The sequence below is a fragment of the Cadophora gregata genome (genome assembly GCF_030347475.1).
Source record: "Cadophora gregata isolate MNR1 chromosome Unknown scaffold_3, whole genome shotgun sequence".
NCBI lineage: Eukaryota > Fungi > Ascomycota > Leotiomycetes > Helotiales > Ploettnerulaceae > Cadophora > Cadophora gregata.
Window position 1 is genome coordinate 2187735 of NW_026695926.1, and position 16592 is coordinate 2204326.

A 16592-nucleotide genomic window follows, 5' to 3' on the forward strand; every position below is an offset into this window, starting at 1 on the left:
CATCATGCTTTGTTTTGAATAGGGGCTTTTTATAGTGCTATATCACTGGTCCATAATACTCCATACCCGTTGCACGGCATGTGCCATTTTGCGATGTGGCCTTGATCAAAACTCGTCTACATGCTTCTGAAAGTCTGCTGAGTAGGCGCAGCATGAGGAAACACTATCGTGCTGATCAGAGCCATGCATTACCCCGTTTCTCTTAACCTGAAGCACACTCAAATTAGAGCCGCGACGATCTCAAGAATGCCTTTTTTGTATTTATGATGAAGTACTGGGAAGCGTACTATCTCAAATCACATTTTTCGACGAACCAGCCATACCTACGTACACTTAAATCATATTCAACAATCAACTCATTCAAGATCTAGCTCTCTACAGAAATGAAATGTGATATAGTATATGCATTTTCCACGCGTATCGTTTTGCTCAGCTACACCATCTAACCAAAATATCAAGAACTGCCAGGGAATAGCGAAATTCAGGAGTGAAAGGAACAGAAGCCGCTCCTCGGATTTGCCAGGCACTGTATGTCTACAGGTTTTGTTGATGCCTGGTTGTATGTGCTCGCTTTCTGCTAGGAGGCACATAAATATTGGTTTTAGATCACCGTTCCCAAACTCTAGTGGACCAGAAACCTGTCTATACGTCTGAAAATTGCAACTAACGTCGTCGTCAAGCTCTTCAAGCTGGACTGGGTCGTTCATTCAGGAATTAGTGGCGAAGCTGGAGTCGATGAGTTATATCTTCGAACTGATGACGCTGTATGAGGAGAGCAATTGTAACTACTGATAGGTATCCAACACGTTACTCGAGAAGAATCATGTTGAAGGTGTTGACGCAGGAGCAGTTCTATGTGCTGCAGGTCAGCCATCATGGAACTTAGTGGGCTCAAGAAGCGTATGTTCGATACCTGGGATCAATCACCTTGCTGCCCAAATCTGTGAGTGTTTGGCTAGCTATACGATTGGAACGGCAAGTAATTTCAGCCAATGTCAAGAAACCAGGCCGCAATGTCGAGGCTACGTGTGGTAGACCTTGGAAGATGAAGACTTCTCCTTGTCCTGCTACAAGTGGACCGCGAACTCCCTCAGCTGTTAGGAGATTGTGTCTCGTTTGTCACTCGCACAATTTACTTGAGAAGTATCAAATTATACGCTAAATCTAAAGAACAAAAATGACCAAACTTCCGCACAGCATTCGGGTTCGGCTCTATCGTATATGTATGCTTCGCTGTGTTGCGATGTTGGAATTGTGAGATGGGTTCTCCAAGTTCGTTGGGATATCATGTGTGTTGAGAAGAGGAAATGTTTGGCTGACCAAACCTCACGTTAAAGGAGAGCAATGGAATTTATAGACAAGCATAATCTACAAATAAGTAATTACCTGGATCTCGAAGCGCTTAGACGAATCCATTGGCGTGGAAGGTAGAGCGTTCCATGTATGGCGGGCATGTCAGCGATGGAAAGTCAGTCTTCCAGCGAGATAATCGTTCTTGACTCCGTAGTAGATCATCCAAATGACAGCGCAAAAGTTCAAAACAACTGTCTAGGTAACTTTAACTCAAAAAATGACTGCAAGGTTTTGTGCTGCCAATATAAGATTTGCGAATAGCCTGGGGTCAGACAGAAGAGGCGAAATACTCGCTTAGCTTTCAAAACACTCACCATCTTGTCGGAAAAACTTTCCGTGGCACAAATGATCAGAGATTTAATGCTTGTATTTACTTTCACTTCCGAATGGATGTTAATATACTCCTATGATTTTCCCGACCGGTAACAAGCAAGACTGGGCACGGAGCATTGACTTGCCTCGATGTCCTTGTTCAACAACCGAAGACAACGTCAACGGACAGAGGCATAACAGCTCACAAAACATTTGGAACCTCCACTACAGATTGCTTCTTAGCATCAGCACGTAGCCTTGCAGCTACCAACATCCCGAAACACTGCCTCCTTCCTATTTCGCATCCCTGGACCCTCAAGTCCAGGATCACAAGCCACCATTTCCCCCCTGCCCTGCACGCTGCACAACACACATGAATTCTCCGACAGGTCGTCGTCAGCTCAGAACGTCTGTTCTTCCGTAAGGCTTAAACAGGCAGGGACTTTCCATGCCTGTCACTACAATCTTAATGACTTTCGTTGCTGTGACGTAAGCCGAGGAATGGAGGGTAGTGTTTCAATATGCTTCAGCTTCGGAGCTGAAGTGTTGAAAGCATATACCGAATATCTATCTTCGGCACGAGAGTTGACTGGGAAGCGAGGTCTTGGCGAGGTGTTTGAGAGGGTTGGAAGTAGGTGGGGAAGGGGCTGATGGGACTCAGGGGAAATAGTGGATGTTTTTGCGATTGGTGTTGTGTGTTGTCCAGTCCCCTTGAGCGGTAATTAGGAGACTGATTTGAATTATTAATGGCTTCATCTTCGATACTGAGCATTTGAGCGCCCTACCTGAAGTCCTCAAGCCAGAAAGATCGGATCGTCAAGGAAACGTTTAAGTAAATCGACCATATAACACATTTCATACATTTGATACAAGAATTTCATCGTGACCTCCTCGTTATGTCTCTAAGCATATATTTCCCAACATCAATACACCAGAGCGCTCTCTCTCCTCCAGCAATTAAACGGTCAATTTGATAGCTCGCTTGTTGTTGTTGTTGTTATTGTTGTTGTTCTGGTTCTGATTGCGGCCATTTCCATTTCCCTTGGTGGCACCTGGGGCCTTGGTCGCAGTCGCAGCATCTGCACCACTTGCTGCTCCAGCACCCTTGGCAGCTCCTTTTCCGGCGCCCTTCGCAGCTCCGGCTCCAGCTCCAGCAGCTGGTGTAGCGGCTGCTCCATTGATGTTCTCTCTGGAAAGAGTCTGAACTTCAGCTGCCTTGCTGACAATTGGGAGTTCAGCTAGTTCAAGTTAGTACAACTCTTCTTGGGAGACAACAAGATCTCGTACCTCCTGCGGCCTTGAGAGCTGCAGCTCCTTGCGCCGAAACTTGGTTGGCCTTGTTTGCAGCATCGAAATCGAGCTGGTCTTGGTTGACTTGAGCAAGAACAGCTGGGAGTGTAGCTGCGGTAGCAACTGATTTTCAGTCAGCACGGGTGTAAATAACCGTGTGTCAAGCAAAGGCAAACGAGATATGTCAATGGGTTTCGATTAATGCTTTGTCTAATTGAAACATATTTACAGAGCAAGAAGCTTGCTCACACCCAGAGAACATGGACAATAACCTCGGGGGATTACGTACTGGTGTTGGCAGAGTTCTCGTTGGGGGTGACGTCGGTCTGTTGAACAGCGAAGCATCCTCCGAAGGGACCTGCTTGAGCGTTGTTTCGGCATCGGACTGTGCAGATGTTTCCGGTAGAGCCTATAGTAGGCATTTGTCAGCCAGGATACTCTTTCATGAATGCATGTTGTTCTCACCTCCAATGCAGTTCATGGAGTCGGGCATAGTGACGGTGATATTGAAGTCCTGGGTCTTCGCCTGGGAGAAGCCGTTGACACCGGGAACGTTGTTGGTAACGGTCAGGTTTTGAGTGAAGACACCAGTATTACCTAGCGAGATTAGCATAGGCTATTGGCAGTATTATCCTTCACTTACCAGTCTCCTCCAAATCGCATGCATATGGTCCAGCACCATCAGCATTGACCTGGTGGATAGTCACAGTCATCTCTGTGCCGGCCTTGACAGAGGTTACTTGGTTTGCTGCGAGAGCATTCTCGGTATTCTCTCCGATATCAATGTTGCCAGTCAATTCCGTTCGGCCGCATTCGTTAACAATGTTGGCCTTGATCTCAGCGTCTCGAATGATCGTGGTATCTTGTTGACATGGACTGATGCTTGTGCAGTTTCGTGCGATAGCATCGTTGACTTAGAAAATATTAGCACCGTGGCATGGCTCACTGAGTTAGGCTTTACCTTGGAACCCTACGCTTGCTGGAGATCCAGCTTCACCTTGAGCACTGAGGATAGCACCGTGAGCGTTGACCAAGGATAGGAGAGCCGCAGTGTAGACGATCGAGGAAATCATGATGAAGATATTTAAATAGTGTCCTGCACGAAACTTTGAAAGAGTGGATGAAAGTTAAGAAGTAATGAATCGCCCGGATCCTGTAAAGCAAAGAATAGAATTATCGAACGAAGAATGGAGTGACAAGCAAGAGACTGCAAAGAGGCCGCAGAAGGACTTTTAAACAACTCGCAATAACAACTAGAATAAACTGACAACGGCTCCATTGTGGATACCGAGCAAACACCGTCCTACAACGCTCGTTGCAAGATGGGTGGGACTTGGGATTGTTATCGCCAAGACAGACCACTTCGAGATATGCCCACTCACTGGAAACAGCCAGAAACAATTCGCAGGGTAAGTAGGCTATGCTTAAATGCCATGCTCACGTCAATCAGATCATCGGATGGCAGATCGCAATGGCTGGCGAAGACTTCTGCATGCAAGATGGGATCCACAGTCAGGTTCGAGCAGCCACTACGGTGCAAGGTAACCTAGCCAGTGCAGGATAGGGAGCAAGTCCTCGCGACACAGTGTAGCGTTTGACCCGCTGCCCAGTGTTCTGATATGCGTTCGACTGCTCAATCATCAGGCCAGAACCAACGAGAGTGAAACTTGATGATGGGCTCGATGGGGTGGCAGGAGGAAGCGTGAGAGCGCGTTGTTTCTAACTTCGCTTTGACGTGTTTTAAACGAGTGGGTTTTGCCAGAAAGGGAAAGCCGGTAACTTGCATCCAGTCCCCTGCACTGACAGGCATGAGGTGGGAGGCGCCGAAGACAAATTAATTGTGGAAAGAATAGGCTCAAGGAGTGGAAACTGATCAGGCAGTTCATTTCTTCCCATTCGTGGCAAGTGTTGAGAGTGGAGGACTGATGTCTGTCTGTACCTCACAGCCTTGTGCATATTGCAATCCATCAATCCACTAAGCATTTCTCTGTAACACAATTAGGAAGCTTGTCAGGAACTGTAAGCTGTCCATGTTTTTGATAATTGTTGTAATGGACATCGCAGGATTGGAACAGAACATTATTTGTGATGCTAACATCATAATCCTGCTAGGGAAGCAAGGCGGTATGTGCAATCGAGTATTGTACACGACGAGCATCGGACCTATGCTCCCATCCTGGACATCGCGCAGAGACCTTCCAAGATTTCCTGGCTGGGGAGGTCAGATCGCCCCATTTGATGTGTTGATTTTAACAAGGACTTGGCCGAGATTCGTTGTCGTTGCTCGCCTCGACATACCATCTCGTAGCAGCACCTACTAGTTGGAGTCCAGAGTACCGAAGTGATCTCCCTTCAACCGACGCTGCTCCCACTGCTGCTGATTCAGTCTAGATATTGAGAACATGGAATGTACACCACAGGCCAAAAGGCCATGGCTTGTATGGGCGATCTTAGAAGCGTCAGAGACTGCAAGGTTTGCTGTTGGCCAAGAGCAACTCGTCTGTACTTCCTCGCTTAAGCTGCTTCAAACATTTTTGAGTCAGGTGGAGTCGACAACCCCTTTCCCTTTGACAGGAATACTTCGATGATGCGCAAAACCAACAGAGGTGGCGTGCAAACGCCTGAACAAGCAATTTTCCAAAAATCTAAATTTAGCTCGGGATCATCCTAGTATGTGCCGCAAGAGTTCCTTCCGCAGATGACTCGGTCCAGCGGCACAATCTTCGTTGCTCACTGGAGATCACAGCGAGGTTAGAGTTGCTCCTCTAGCTGTTTTCGCCTGTGCTTGCAACTGTGGACTGTTGTTGTGTGGATTTAGCTCGCCTCCTGAGCATATGTCAGGCACTGTCTGTGCTACCATGTGGTCTTGACTGTAGAGGCGAGTCTGAACTTACTCTGAGTGTGGCTGCTATGACGTCTGGGCTTGCATAGGGAGATTTGTGAATGTATGAAACAGACGAAACATGCATTGCTCAGGTGGTATCAATGAGAGGTTCATGACCCTGCGACCTGTACTTGTACATATATCAACCAGAAATTTCCATGGACCGCTCCTATTGAGTTCCTCACGCGCCGAATGCCCCAAGCGTGCTCATCGCTTCAATGAACAGACTCACAACCCGCCCCAACGCCATAGTCGCCTTGATTTGACCCTTCCCGCCATAAACCATACAATTAGTAAGTGAAATCTTTAATCACTCATCTTCCCCTTCAGCATCCAACTCCATCTCTGTTGAGATGGCTGGTGCATCTTCCATGACTTCATCGTCATCATCGAGCGGCATCTTGCCCCTCCCTTTCCCTTTTCCTTTACCTGGTAAAATAGGCTTTCCCAAACCTTTTCCCTTTGACTTTCCCCTGGCATCAAGTATTGGTTTCCCCAATCCTTTACCTCGACTGACATCACGTCGTTTCTTCATCGCGGGGGTTTCGAGGGCGGCCGCATCTTCTGCTTCCTCCAAATCCACATCGTCTCCGCTCTCAGCAGCATCTTCGTTATCGTCCTCCTCTCCTTCCTCATCTCCAAGCAGTACCTCGTTTCCCAACCTGCTTCTTTGTTTCAAGAGCTTCGGAGGTAGACCGGGACCGCTGTCTGCACCATTGAAGTCAGCCTTTGAAGTACCTTTCGGGTACCGGCCGGGGCCTCTACCGGTTCCCCCACTCTTCCTCCTAGATGTACTGCTTCGGGGTCGTGCTGCTGAAGTACGTCTAGATGAACCACCAGAGGGTCGTGACCGGGGCTTTGGTCTCGAGGATGAGGAAAGTCCTGACCTACTTCGGGTAGGAGTAGGCCGCGATGCCGATGGCCGAGGGGTATTGCGGTTGCGCGCGCCAGGAATTGGTGGAAATACTTCAAATCGTGTTGGAGGAATGGCAGCAGACGCTTCGTAATAAGAGACCTTCTTGGGCATACCGTTAAGCTTGGGCCTTGATTGTGATCCTTCACCATTTGTATCTGTTGTGCCCGCTTTAATGGACTCGCCAGATTCCGTTGACAGTTTCCCAAGCGACTCAGTAACGGCATCAGTATCACCGTTGGCAAAGGTTTCGAAGTCTCGTTTGCTTGTACTCGATAATCTCGTCGCCGAAATTTCATCATCGTCGTCGTCTTCGTCACGAGGAGCAACCGTGTTCAGAGGTGGTGCATGATCAAAAGCAGATGCATTCCCCCGCCCCATAATGTATGGTGTCCATACAAGTCCCATTGGATTGAGCTTGGCATAGCCTTTGGCCTCGTGCTGTCGGATCACCTCGCGATAGTAATCCGTCTTGAGCTTTAGGGCATACGTCCCAGTAATAGGATCTCGAATCAATGCACCCATCGCATCCAGTGCTGAGATTACATCGTCTGGGGTCAAGCCCAGTTCATCGGATATTGTCCTAATGCTAGGTATCTTGTCGCGTGGTTTGTAGTCCTTGAAGTAGTAGCAGAGCACCAGTCGCCAGTAGTTTCGGTATGACACCAGGCCCATGTCAGACAGAGGTTTCTCTGGTGACCCTGTTTTCTTTTCCACTCTTGTCAAAAGGTAGGAGAAATCCATTAGCAGATGTCCGTAGCCTTTTCGTTGGTGAATAGGAAGGACCAGAATGCAAGAAACATTATTCAAGCTGCTGGGTCTCTTTTCTTTAGAGAAGTAGCCAACGAAATGGCAGCCTAGTTCGTCATATTCTGTCATGACATAAAAGAGGAATGGCTCGACGTCGTAGTAGAGCGTTTTCGATCCCAGAAATAGTTTCGCAAGCAGGCAGAGATTTTGGCAGTAAAGGGGGTTTTTCCGACCATCCACCTCGAAAATCATGACCTTACCATCTCTGTATATTTCGTCGCCGGGCGGATGCTTCCAAGGGCATTTTGTCTTGTGTCTCCAAGCAACAATGTCCGATTCCATATACTTCAGACAGAACTCGCAGATGAACAAGGCTTTGTTTCTGCTGTACTCCTCCGGGTATGGAGCGGCGTACCAAATATCGATCTGGTACTCGCCAAATTCGATATATTCAATCTGGCTTGCAGGCCCTGACACCTTGCGTGCCTTCTTGATGCCGGATTTTGCAGCTGCCTCGGCCGCCGCTTGTACACGATCTTTCCAGTCCTCTTCAGCCTTTTGGCGAGCCTCATCGAATTGTCGGCGGTGCTCAGGTTTCGGTAGTGTCATTGAGGTATCTGCTTCTTGTTCCTTGAGGATACCACCGTATGGCTTGGACTTGAGCTCGTCCATCTCTTTGTCGTGGAGGGAGTAAAATGGCTGAGAGTAACTTGAAGGAACAAATTGAGACACTGCAGCTACAGATCGAGATGTCGAGCCACCACTCTTTTTCTTCTTCGGCTTTGGAGGTTGCGACGTGATGTGTTCTAGTTCAATAGGATCAACTCTAAACATCACCTTGATGCTCTTGGGCAATCTTTCGAGAATGGTAACAGGCGCCTTCGACGACTTTGGCCTTAGGGACCTTGAGGCTCGTGGGCTAATTGGGATCTCGACTTTCCTGTTGGAGCCATTGGTCAGGATAGTGGATTTATCAACAGCAGAATCAACATCCATGCCGCCGTTAGCCAATGTTAACTGCGCATCTGCTGCTAGCGCTTTGGGTTGACTAGAGCTGGCATCTTTGTCACGGGTTCGCCTTCTAGGGGTGTCTTCAACTGGATCAGCATCAGAGGAAGTTTTCCTCTTGCGCAACAGGCGTGATCCGTCCATTGGATCATCCGGCGCAATGAGCTGATTGAAAACAGAATGCGAGTCAGGTTTAATGGCTCGTTGAGATGGAAGAAGGTCCCCTGCGATCCTGTCTCTCGATATCCGTCTGGCGGCGGGATCAAGTGACTCAGGCTCTTCTGGTACAGTGCTCGGGACAAGATTGTTTGTCACGCAATCAGGACAGTACCAGGCGCCTAGTGCAAAGTCAGAGATCTAAATTTCCTCGTCACGCTGTGCCAATGTTGACTTACCATCGTCTGACTTGAGTGCCCCGGCGGTACGGGCGCATTGCCGATGTGCTACAGCCTTGTCAGCCTTGTCCCAAATAACATTTCATCAAAACAAACCATTGTCACCACAGACACCGCAAGCTAGGTATAACTCGAACTCTTCGCTTGGGTCATTCTCCTCGTCTTGCTGACAGAATCTATAAAATTCTTAGACAAATGTTCCGTGTCCGCATTTGACAGGGTTTCTTACATGCAGCGATTCGGGTTCGCTATTTCGTCCTCTCCTTCATCTTCTTCGGCAGCAGGCTCCCATCGTTCCTCGACTTCAGCATCTGACGAATCTTTCGATTCGTCGTCGTCCTCCCCGCTTGCACCGCTTGCAACGCTCACATCATCTTCATCATCGGATCCCGAGACTACATCTTCATCCTCTTCCAAGTGTCTCGGTTGTATCTTGACCGCACCAACTCCCTCGGCATCTTCATCTTCTTCGTCGTCCTCGTCCTCGTCACTTTCTTCCTCGTCCAGTATAGCTGATTCTGCCACTTCGTCATCCTCTTCGCCCTCGGCATCCTCATCAGAGAGCTCGTCGGTCGCAGTCGCCTCCTCCTCCTCTGGTTCTGTTCCCTCTATTTGTTCCAGCATTCCATTATGCAGCTGACTATTGGCTGCAAATGCATCTGCATCTGCCATAGTACCTGCAGCAAGCTCATCATCTTCCTCGAACTCAGCATCCTCTTCTGACGTCGCCATGCTATGCTGGAGCTCCTCCTCCATGAGGACCGCTGCCGCCATCTTTTATCGGTCTCTCAGCATTCGTCCAGGTAGTTATCTTAGATTTTGTGAAGAGTCGTGGTCTAAACACGAGGCAAGAACCGTGGCAAGGGGTCCTCTGGGATGCGCCTACGAAGGCTGAGGTTTAATACGCCCTTCAGGTATGTGTGACCGGTACTGAGTGGTATCCTTGGGGGACAAAGTATCGAATCCACCAGCAACTATAGGCCGCCTGGCCGGATCTTGATTGTGGGGGAGGTTTTGGTGGTGGTGGAGAGGTATGTGCCTGTGGGGAACCTGTAGAAAGACGCGATTTGTAACTACAACGGTGGTAAATCAATTAATGACACGATAAATTAGGATGCCTGAGGTCTTCCGACGCGTAGATTACGTTTGATTTGAGTCGAAATCTGTTCGTGGGATTGTGCTATGGTTAGATTCTTCAGCGCATTCATGGTAGTCACTTTGCTGCTGTCGTCTCGAGTTGCATTACTAAGCAGGCTGGGAAGGGGAGCCTTTCAGGACGACGTCAATTCATCGTTGAAGTAAATCAATCGGCCACCCACGACGCAAGCAATTGGGTATACCTGCTCCACAGCATCAAAGCCAACAGTCATATGCTAATTGTTGCATCAGGATTAAACTACGAACTGCCACCATGGGCGTACCCTTCGAAGCTCTCCTCCCCTACGGAATCATGCTTGCCGTGCGTACTCCATTCCCGCCCTTTCTGCGCATTCAAGGAGTGTATACTGAGTGATGCAGATGTTCGGTGTTACTGGAGCAGGATTGTCGAAGATCAGACATATGCAGAACGGTGGAAAAAGAGGAAGACATTCGGTGGATCAATGGGACAGAGTGAGTTACCCTTCGACCTCTCCACCACGGCGTGTGCTAATTAATCTATAGCAAAGTAGACTTCTCCAGCTATACCAACTCGCGAGCGGTAGCACTAACCAAATACAGTGATGGATCGCGATCGCAGATTGACTGGATTCTTGAGAGGACAAACAGACAGCCCAGCGGCGCCTGCAGGTTTCGAGTTGAACAACCCATGGAGAGTGTGTATTATCAAACCCTTCATCACAAAAATCGTAGTGCTAAGTGGATCTACAGCTCGAAAGACGGATCATGTAGAGTGGGCTGGAAACATAGCATTGTACATACATACTTCGGAACGAAAGAAACATGATCACAAAGCTTCACATGACTCAGGCTTTTCTGTGAAATACATATTGTTTTCTGGATAGTCGCCAACCTGTCGACCTTTTGGGACTCGGAAACAAGTCGCAGGGCTCTCTTGCGAAGCACCAGAAACTTATACCTCCACCCATTATCTAGTGCAGTGTCGGCCTTGCATCCTGAGGCAATGATCTGCTCGATGTCATTCAGCTGGAGAGGAACATTGAGAGTGCCATCTTTCTGATCTGGCGAATCTTTCTCAATGAGTATCGAGCGTGTCTGTGAGATATCGAAATATCTCCAAATATTGAGTCATTTCTGATGCAATAACAGCAGAATCTTCCTTGCGGTGGCTGACAGAGTTGCTTGTCGGCATGAACTGTCAGAGAGCTTGTGAAGCCCCCAACCATAATCGATATCCCCAGTACCTGGCTTACGATCATATGGTCATCTTGGGTGCCTCGAGTTTCTCATGCCCACAAGTTACCAAAAGCAGAATTTTGCCAATGCAGCATCTATGTTTTTGAGCTGATTCTTGCTCCTGCATTTTGAGCTATGACCATTGTATGGCAAGACCAAGCTGATTCAGAATAGTAAGACTTACGTTTCGATCTCTGTTCGGCTTCACTCTCAACTCTGTCACCAGCCCCCTGAAGCCCATCTTCTCTTCCCTGAAGCCCATCTTCTCTTCCCTGAAGCCCATCTTCTCTTCAACTCCTGGCACAATCCCAAACCCTCTCTCCAGCAGGGTCCCACCTTTCAACCTCACTCTGCACCCCCTATACCAACAATTCCTTTACCCAAATCGTTCTCTTCAGCTTCCCGTTTGTCAAATTCAGAAACCTTACCAGCTTTCCATACACTAATACATTCCTTCCACAGAATAATATATAGTTGAAGAAGCTCCCCCTCACGTCCTTCGTGGTCTTGATGTTCATGACTGTGATGTCTTGCGGCTGAACTTCCGTTTCGCTAAAACATTAGGTGTTGTCCCACATGGTGTTGCCTGCCAGTCTATATTTCAGACCCAACATGTGGAAGATGGGGATGTGAATTCAGGGATGGAGGTGCAAATCAAACGGATGCGGCCATTTGTTGAATTCCGCGGGAGGGCGTTGCCATCGTGCAGCTCTATTGGAGCTGTTGGATTTGCCTCCATCAGTCATTGGACATGTTCTCTCTCGAGCTACAGCACGAGATACGCAGCATATGCGTCGATACAGGAAGCGGAACTGGAAACATACCAATTCCACCAAGTCCAACATCAACAAGATACCTCCTTCCGTCAAAGCAAGCAAGATTCCAACCAGAGAACATCCCGTCGGAGCCTCCAAGCACTGACAACGCAACTCTAGCGCCTGAACTCCCGATAGTGAACCGAAAAATCCTCCTCGTAGTGATAAAGAGCGTATCATTGACCGTGCATCCTCGTCCGTCACTTGCTTGACGTCCTTCCCACTTCTTGATCCTCTCAACGTTACAATCCTTCTGTTTGTGAATGAGGGCTTGGTATTCATGATATTTGTTCTCCGAAATCAAGATTGGCCTCACCCTCATGAGCAATTCCCCTACTCTGGGCTAGATACTCGAACAAGCCTTTCGGATCCAATGTTCCTACATGACGACGACTGTAGTGCAAGTAGAAATGTGAGATCGTAATATTGGCTTGTTGATATTTCTCACGTTCTTGCATGTTTGCAGTGCTGAGAAGTAGGTCACCCAGCCTGTTGAGGATAAATCCTTGGGGTACATGCTGCAGGAGGATATGTCTTTGTGCTGTCCGCAAGGAGATGTGAGACAGGTATGATTTTAGGGCGGGAAGGGAGTGTTTTGGTCGGTAGGAGAGCGGCATTTTTGATTCGTCTTGCTCATGCCCACGTTTGATATCTAAGGTATGTATGTAGTAAAGCGAGAAGTTCGCCAAATCCGACAACGACCACATGTACGAACATAGCACATAATTGGCAACATCAGTCAGCATGATACTTATCACGATATCTCATCGTACGTCTCACAGACTAACGCAACACATACTCTTACAAGTCAGCACAGCGTATTCTCACAAGGTATCTACTTTCTAAAATGAGAAAACTTGCCACATTTACGTAGGAATAACCAGAATCCTGGTTTTCGAACTGTCTTGTATCATTCAGCACTACACTGTGCATCTATTCCTGCAATTAAAAAAATGAATATTGGGAACCCAAGTAGGCGTCAGCTAGCTGCGTTGCTGAATTTAGTGCAGGGGTCAGTTCATGAACAGCTAGCTAATCGGCCTTTAGAAAAAGAATTGTTGGAACAACTGTACAACTCACTCGATTGGTCTACTACTCGGTCTCCTACTCAAATACAGAGACTAATTACTCATGGTCTCACTAATCCCCCGGTCCTGAGGGTTATTTTGAATACGTTCTGTATGCAAGATACGGCGGGATAAGCACTTCGCTGTCAGCTTGGCGATGATACCCAGACACCTCCTCCAGGTAAATTACTGCGTGATCTTTCATGAATAGCATGTCGATTTAACCACCACCAATCATCTCACAAATATGTGCGGGGATTTCGCTGCCTCTATGTGCTCCCTACGTACATTCTATCCAATCAAAAAATCCCAATAAATCACATTTAGAAATCCCAGAAAAAGATCCGCTCGCGAACGGTACGGTACCTTGTCGAGCTTGTACAGCTGCACTCAGCCATTGCCAACAAAACAATCAAATATCTGCAGGCCTGCCTGCCTCCTGCGTATCCACCTGCTCGGAAACAAAATATATTAATCTTTCCCCGCCATCAGATCTGTCAGAACTGATAAATCAAAGGCCATTGTAGCTCTCCTATTGATATTCCCACCAAAATCCCAGAATGGGAAGCCCGCTGAATACCTACGCCACTCAATAGCTAATAGGTAGATTAATCCAAACCACCGCCACCGGAACTCCCTCATTGCCCATCGCTAAAAATCGCCTGTCTCGCCACTGAGACTGACAATCTTCTCAGCCATTTGATCGTCGCTTCGTCATATTGCAGATCATGTACGGACAGTAAATCTACTCTGCGTAGCTCTGTCCCGTCTCCGCCCCCAGAATCTCGGTTAAGGGTTAAAATTAGGTCCTGTTTTGTTGACCCCTGAATAGGGGCTGGTTACTGCACCAAGGTACTTGGTGAGGCGAGGCGAGGCGAGGCTAGGCTGCCGGCAATGTTTTTGGACGACTCGAACAAGAAGAGGTGAGATGAGACGAACTGCTGGGTACCTGAGAATGTATTTCTGGCGTAGTGACATACTCTCATACGATCTGCACTATGCATTGTTGTATTTTGGGAGCATGTACATTGGTCTTGGCTGCATAATGGATACCCTGTGGAAGGATTTGATGATGTTTCTTACAGAGGAGCCTCCAAATAGTCTAATGATACTGGAATCGGATGAGCTGTCTAACAATACTTTCTTGCCATCGCCCTTGTCCGGAGAATTAATATATGATTTCCCAACTACCACACCACGCCACGCCCGACCGACCGCCGATGCACCTGCCAAAGACACAAATTCCCTTTAGAATACAATGCCAAACAGTCCCCCTGGGGTATACCGAACCGAACACGTGAACAAAGTCCCTTTTCCTTTCTAAAAATATTGCTGGATGAACAAAGGGAAGCTTAAAAGGATGAACGTAGTGGTGTATGAATGCCTGTCCCAACGCCCACGCTGTGCTGTGCCATATCACCGAGCAGACCAACATGCTTCACACAAAAAGGCCCAAAAACCAAACGCTATCCAAGCCATGCGTCCCGAGTATCTCGCCTGTGATTGTATAATACTCCCATAAAGACATATGAAAAAAATAGAGAAATTTTGTGGTGTCAATCCCACTCGTAAACACTTTCCCACGAAGTGAAACACTTTTCAACACAAAAAACAAACGCCGTTTGAACTATGTATCTTGATCTTCCAATTCTATGCACATTCCATGCTTGTACAATTGACCGTATTTATCGTTACTCTATTCTGAATAGGAAATCTGCAGGCTGAAAGCCGGCGTATTAGCCTTGGGAATAGAGACCGCTTCCGATGTTATTGCCTGCCGACATGTTCGGGTTCGACCCAGGTGATGAAAATGCCTGATAGGGTTCTCTTCTACCAATGTTGGCCGGTGCTGAGAAGCTCGGGTAGACGGGATTGCTACCCATCCTTGAAATTGGAGGAGGCATTCCATAATTCGTTGCAGCATATCCAGGAGACATTGGACCAAGAGATATCTGCTGGATACTATCAGCCCGCGGAGCTAATGACAGGGGCTGTGGAATCCCAAACGGTAGCTGCGTATTGTAGCGTACCGCCTGTGATTGAGTCGGAAAGTGGCCATCTAGTGGAGAACGAGTAAGACTGGAGTCGAACGGAGACGGTGTCCCAGTACTTCCTGTCTGCGGTCCAACTCGGTCGGTAAAGTAACTTGGACGAGAAGAGGTCGCAGACTGGGGAGACTGGGTGTAGTTATAGGTACCGTATGCTGGAGGCTGAGCTGCTGCATATTGATTGAAACCCGCCTGCTGGCTGTCTGCAAATGGTCTCGAAACAAGAGTGGTGTCCAATGTGCTTGGATGAACCTGTACGCCAAAGGCTGACGATGATTGGCTTTGATCGGAACCTGTTCGAGGACGTTTTGAAATCTGATAGTCATCATAGGAGTGACTACTTGCATCTGTGAACGATGTAGTAGAGTGCTGCGAGTAGTGTCGTGAAGGAGGGTTCGGTCGATGGCTCCAAGAGGTCTGTGCTTCTGTATAATCACCTTGATCGTTGTGATCTCGTCTGGCTGGCTCTTGAGATTCGGAAGGAGCTTGACTCTGACGATCTCCTCCTGTACTTTGCTGGCGATTCCCCTGTCTGTAATGACGTGGTTCGTAGTCGTCATGGGCTGGTCCCCGTTTCCGGAGTAAAGTTCGAGGTTCCTTTCGCAATCTCAATCGCACACCTTGATCGCTAAAAGACCGAGTGAGAAACGTCGACTCTGACATTCCCGGGAAGTTCTTCGTCGAATGGACTGGGAAGGACTGGGACGTGACTGATTTTATATAGGAGCATGCATCCCCGCGCATCTCATAGAGAGTGAACTGGAGTCGGAATCTTCCCTCATGCTTGACAGAAAGATCCCCGAAAACGAAGAAAGCTCCATCGTAGTTATCTGTGTCTTTGAGTCGATGGAGAGACGATACTAGGGTTCCTGCCAGTGTCGAACCAAGAGATCCCGCTGCGGTCGGAAGCTGCGCATGGTCGGATTCGGGTAGGAGGCTACATGACATGAAGAAGTAGGGACCTGTGAGGAAGAGAAGTCAGCCTTAAAACCTCCTGATCCAAGAAGAATGGCACACTTTGTAAAAAGTTTTGGGCTGCATCTACTTGTGGCGATATCTTTAGCTGTATAATCGGCGGGGGGTCGACTGGTTTCCGGTCTGAACTGTGTTAGATGCTTCTACCTTGATGGGAATGCTAGATTACATACCCTTCTCTTTACCAATTGCGACCCTCGCATTCTCAGGACCTTGCCGTACAATGAGTTCGCAGTGGTGGCTATCATTCTTCATTAGCAGCGGAGACAATTTTGGATCTGGTTGCGCAGTGTACCTCGATAGTCCTTGGATCTGAGAGGTCATTGCCTCAGCAAACTGGTGGCTAGATTGAACTGTCGACATTGCAGCTCTGTTCTTGTTCAAGCTCAATGTCTAGTTGACCAAGCTGGCAGAGTCCTGGATATCG

At 48.0% G+C, this 16592-nt stretch overlaps 4 protein-coding genes across 4 annotated transcripts; 1 reads left to right on the plus strand and 3 right to left on the minus strand.

Moving 5' to 3' along the window:
- Positions 1–2622: 2622 nt before the first annotated feature.
- On the minus strand, positions 2623–4028 carry ONS95_009247 (uncharacterized protein; the record flags this gene model as incomplete). Its single annotated transcript, XM_058502826.1, has 6 exons — positions 2623–2903; positions 2953–3078; positions 3245–3364; positions 3421–3552; positions 3599–3868; positions 3917–4028. The coding sequence occupies 6 exons, from the start codon at positions 4026–4028 to the stop codon at positions 2623–2625; spliced, it is 1041 nt and encodes a 346-aa protein (XP_058361756.1).
- A 2121-nt stretch (positions 4029–6149) lies between these two features.
- Positions 6150–9679, minus strand: ONS95_009248 (uncharacterized protein; the record flags this gene model as incomplete). The annotated part of the gene is made up of 4 exons (XM_058502827.1): positions 6150–8848; positions 8906–8953; positions 9002–9081; positions 9135–9679. The coding sequence occupies 4 exons, from the start codon at positions 9677–9679 to the stop codon at positions 6150–6152; spliced, it is 3372 nt and encodes a 1123-aa protein (XP_058361757.1).
- Positions 9680–10316: 637 nt separating this feature from the next.
- On the plus strand, positions 10317–10627 carry ONS95_009249 (uncharacterized protein; the record flags this gene model as incomplete). The annotated part of the gene is made up of 3 exons (XM_058502828.1): positions 10317–10364; positions 10424–10516; positions 10568–10627. 3 exons carry the CDS (start codon positions 10317–10319, stop codon positions 10625–10627), a joined length of 201 nt encoding a protein of 66 aa, XP_058361758.1.
- A 4251-nt stretch (positions 10628–14878) lies between these two features.
- ONS95_009250 (uncharacterized protein) lies at positions 14879–16528 on the minus strand (the record flags this gene model as incomplete). Its single annotated transcript, XM_058502829.1, has 4 exons — positions 14879–16152; positions 16208–16288; positions 16339–16406; positions 16461–16528. 4 exons carry the CDS (start codon positions 16526–16528, stop codon positions 14879–14881), a joined length of 1491 nt encoding a protein of 496 aa, XP_058361759.1.
- Between the last annotated feature and the right edge of the window lie 64 nt (positions 16529–16592).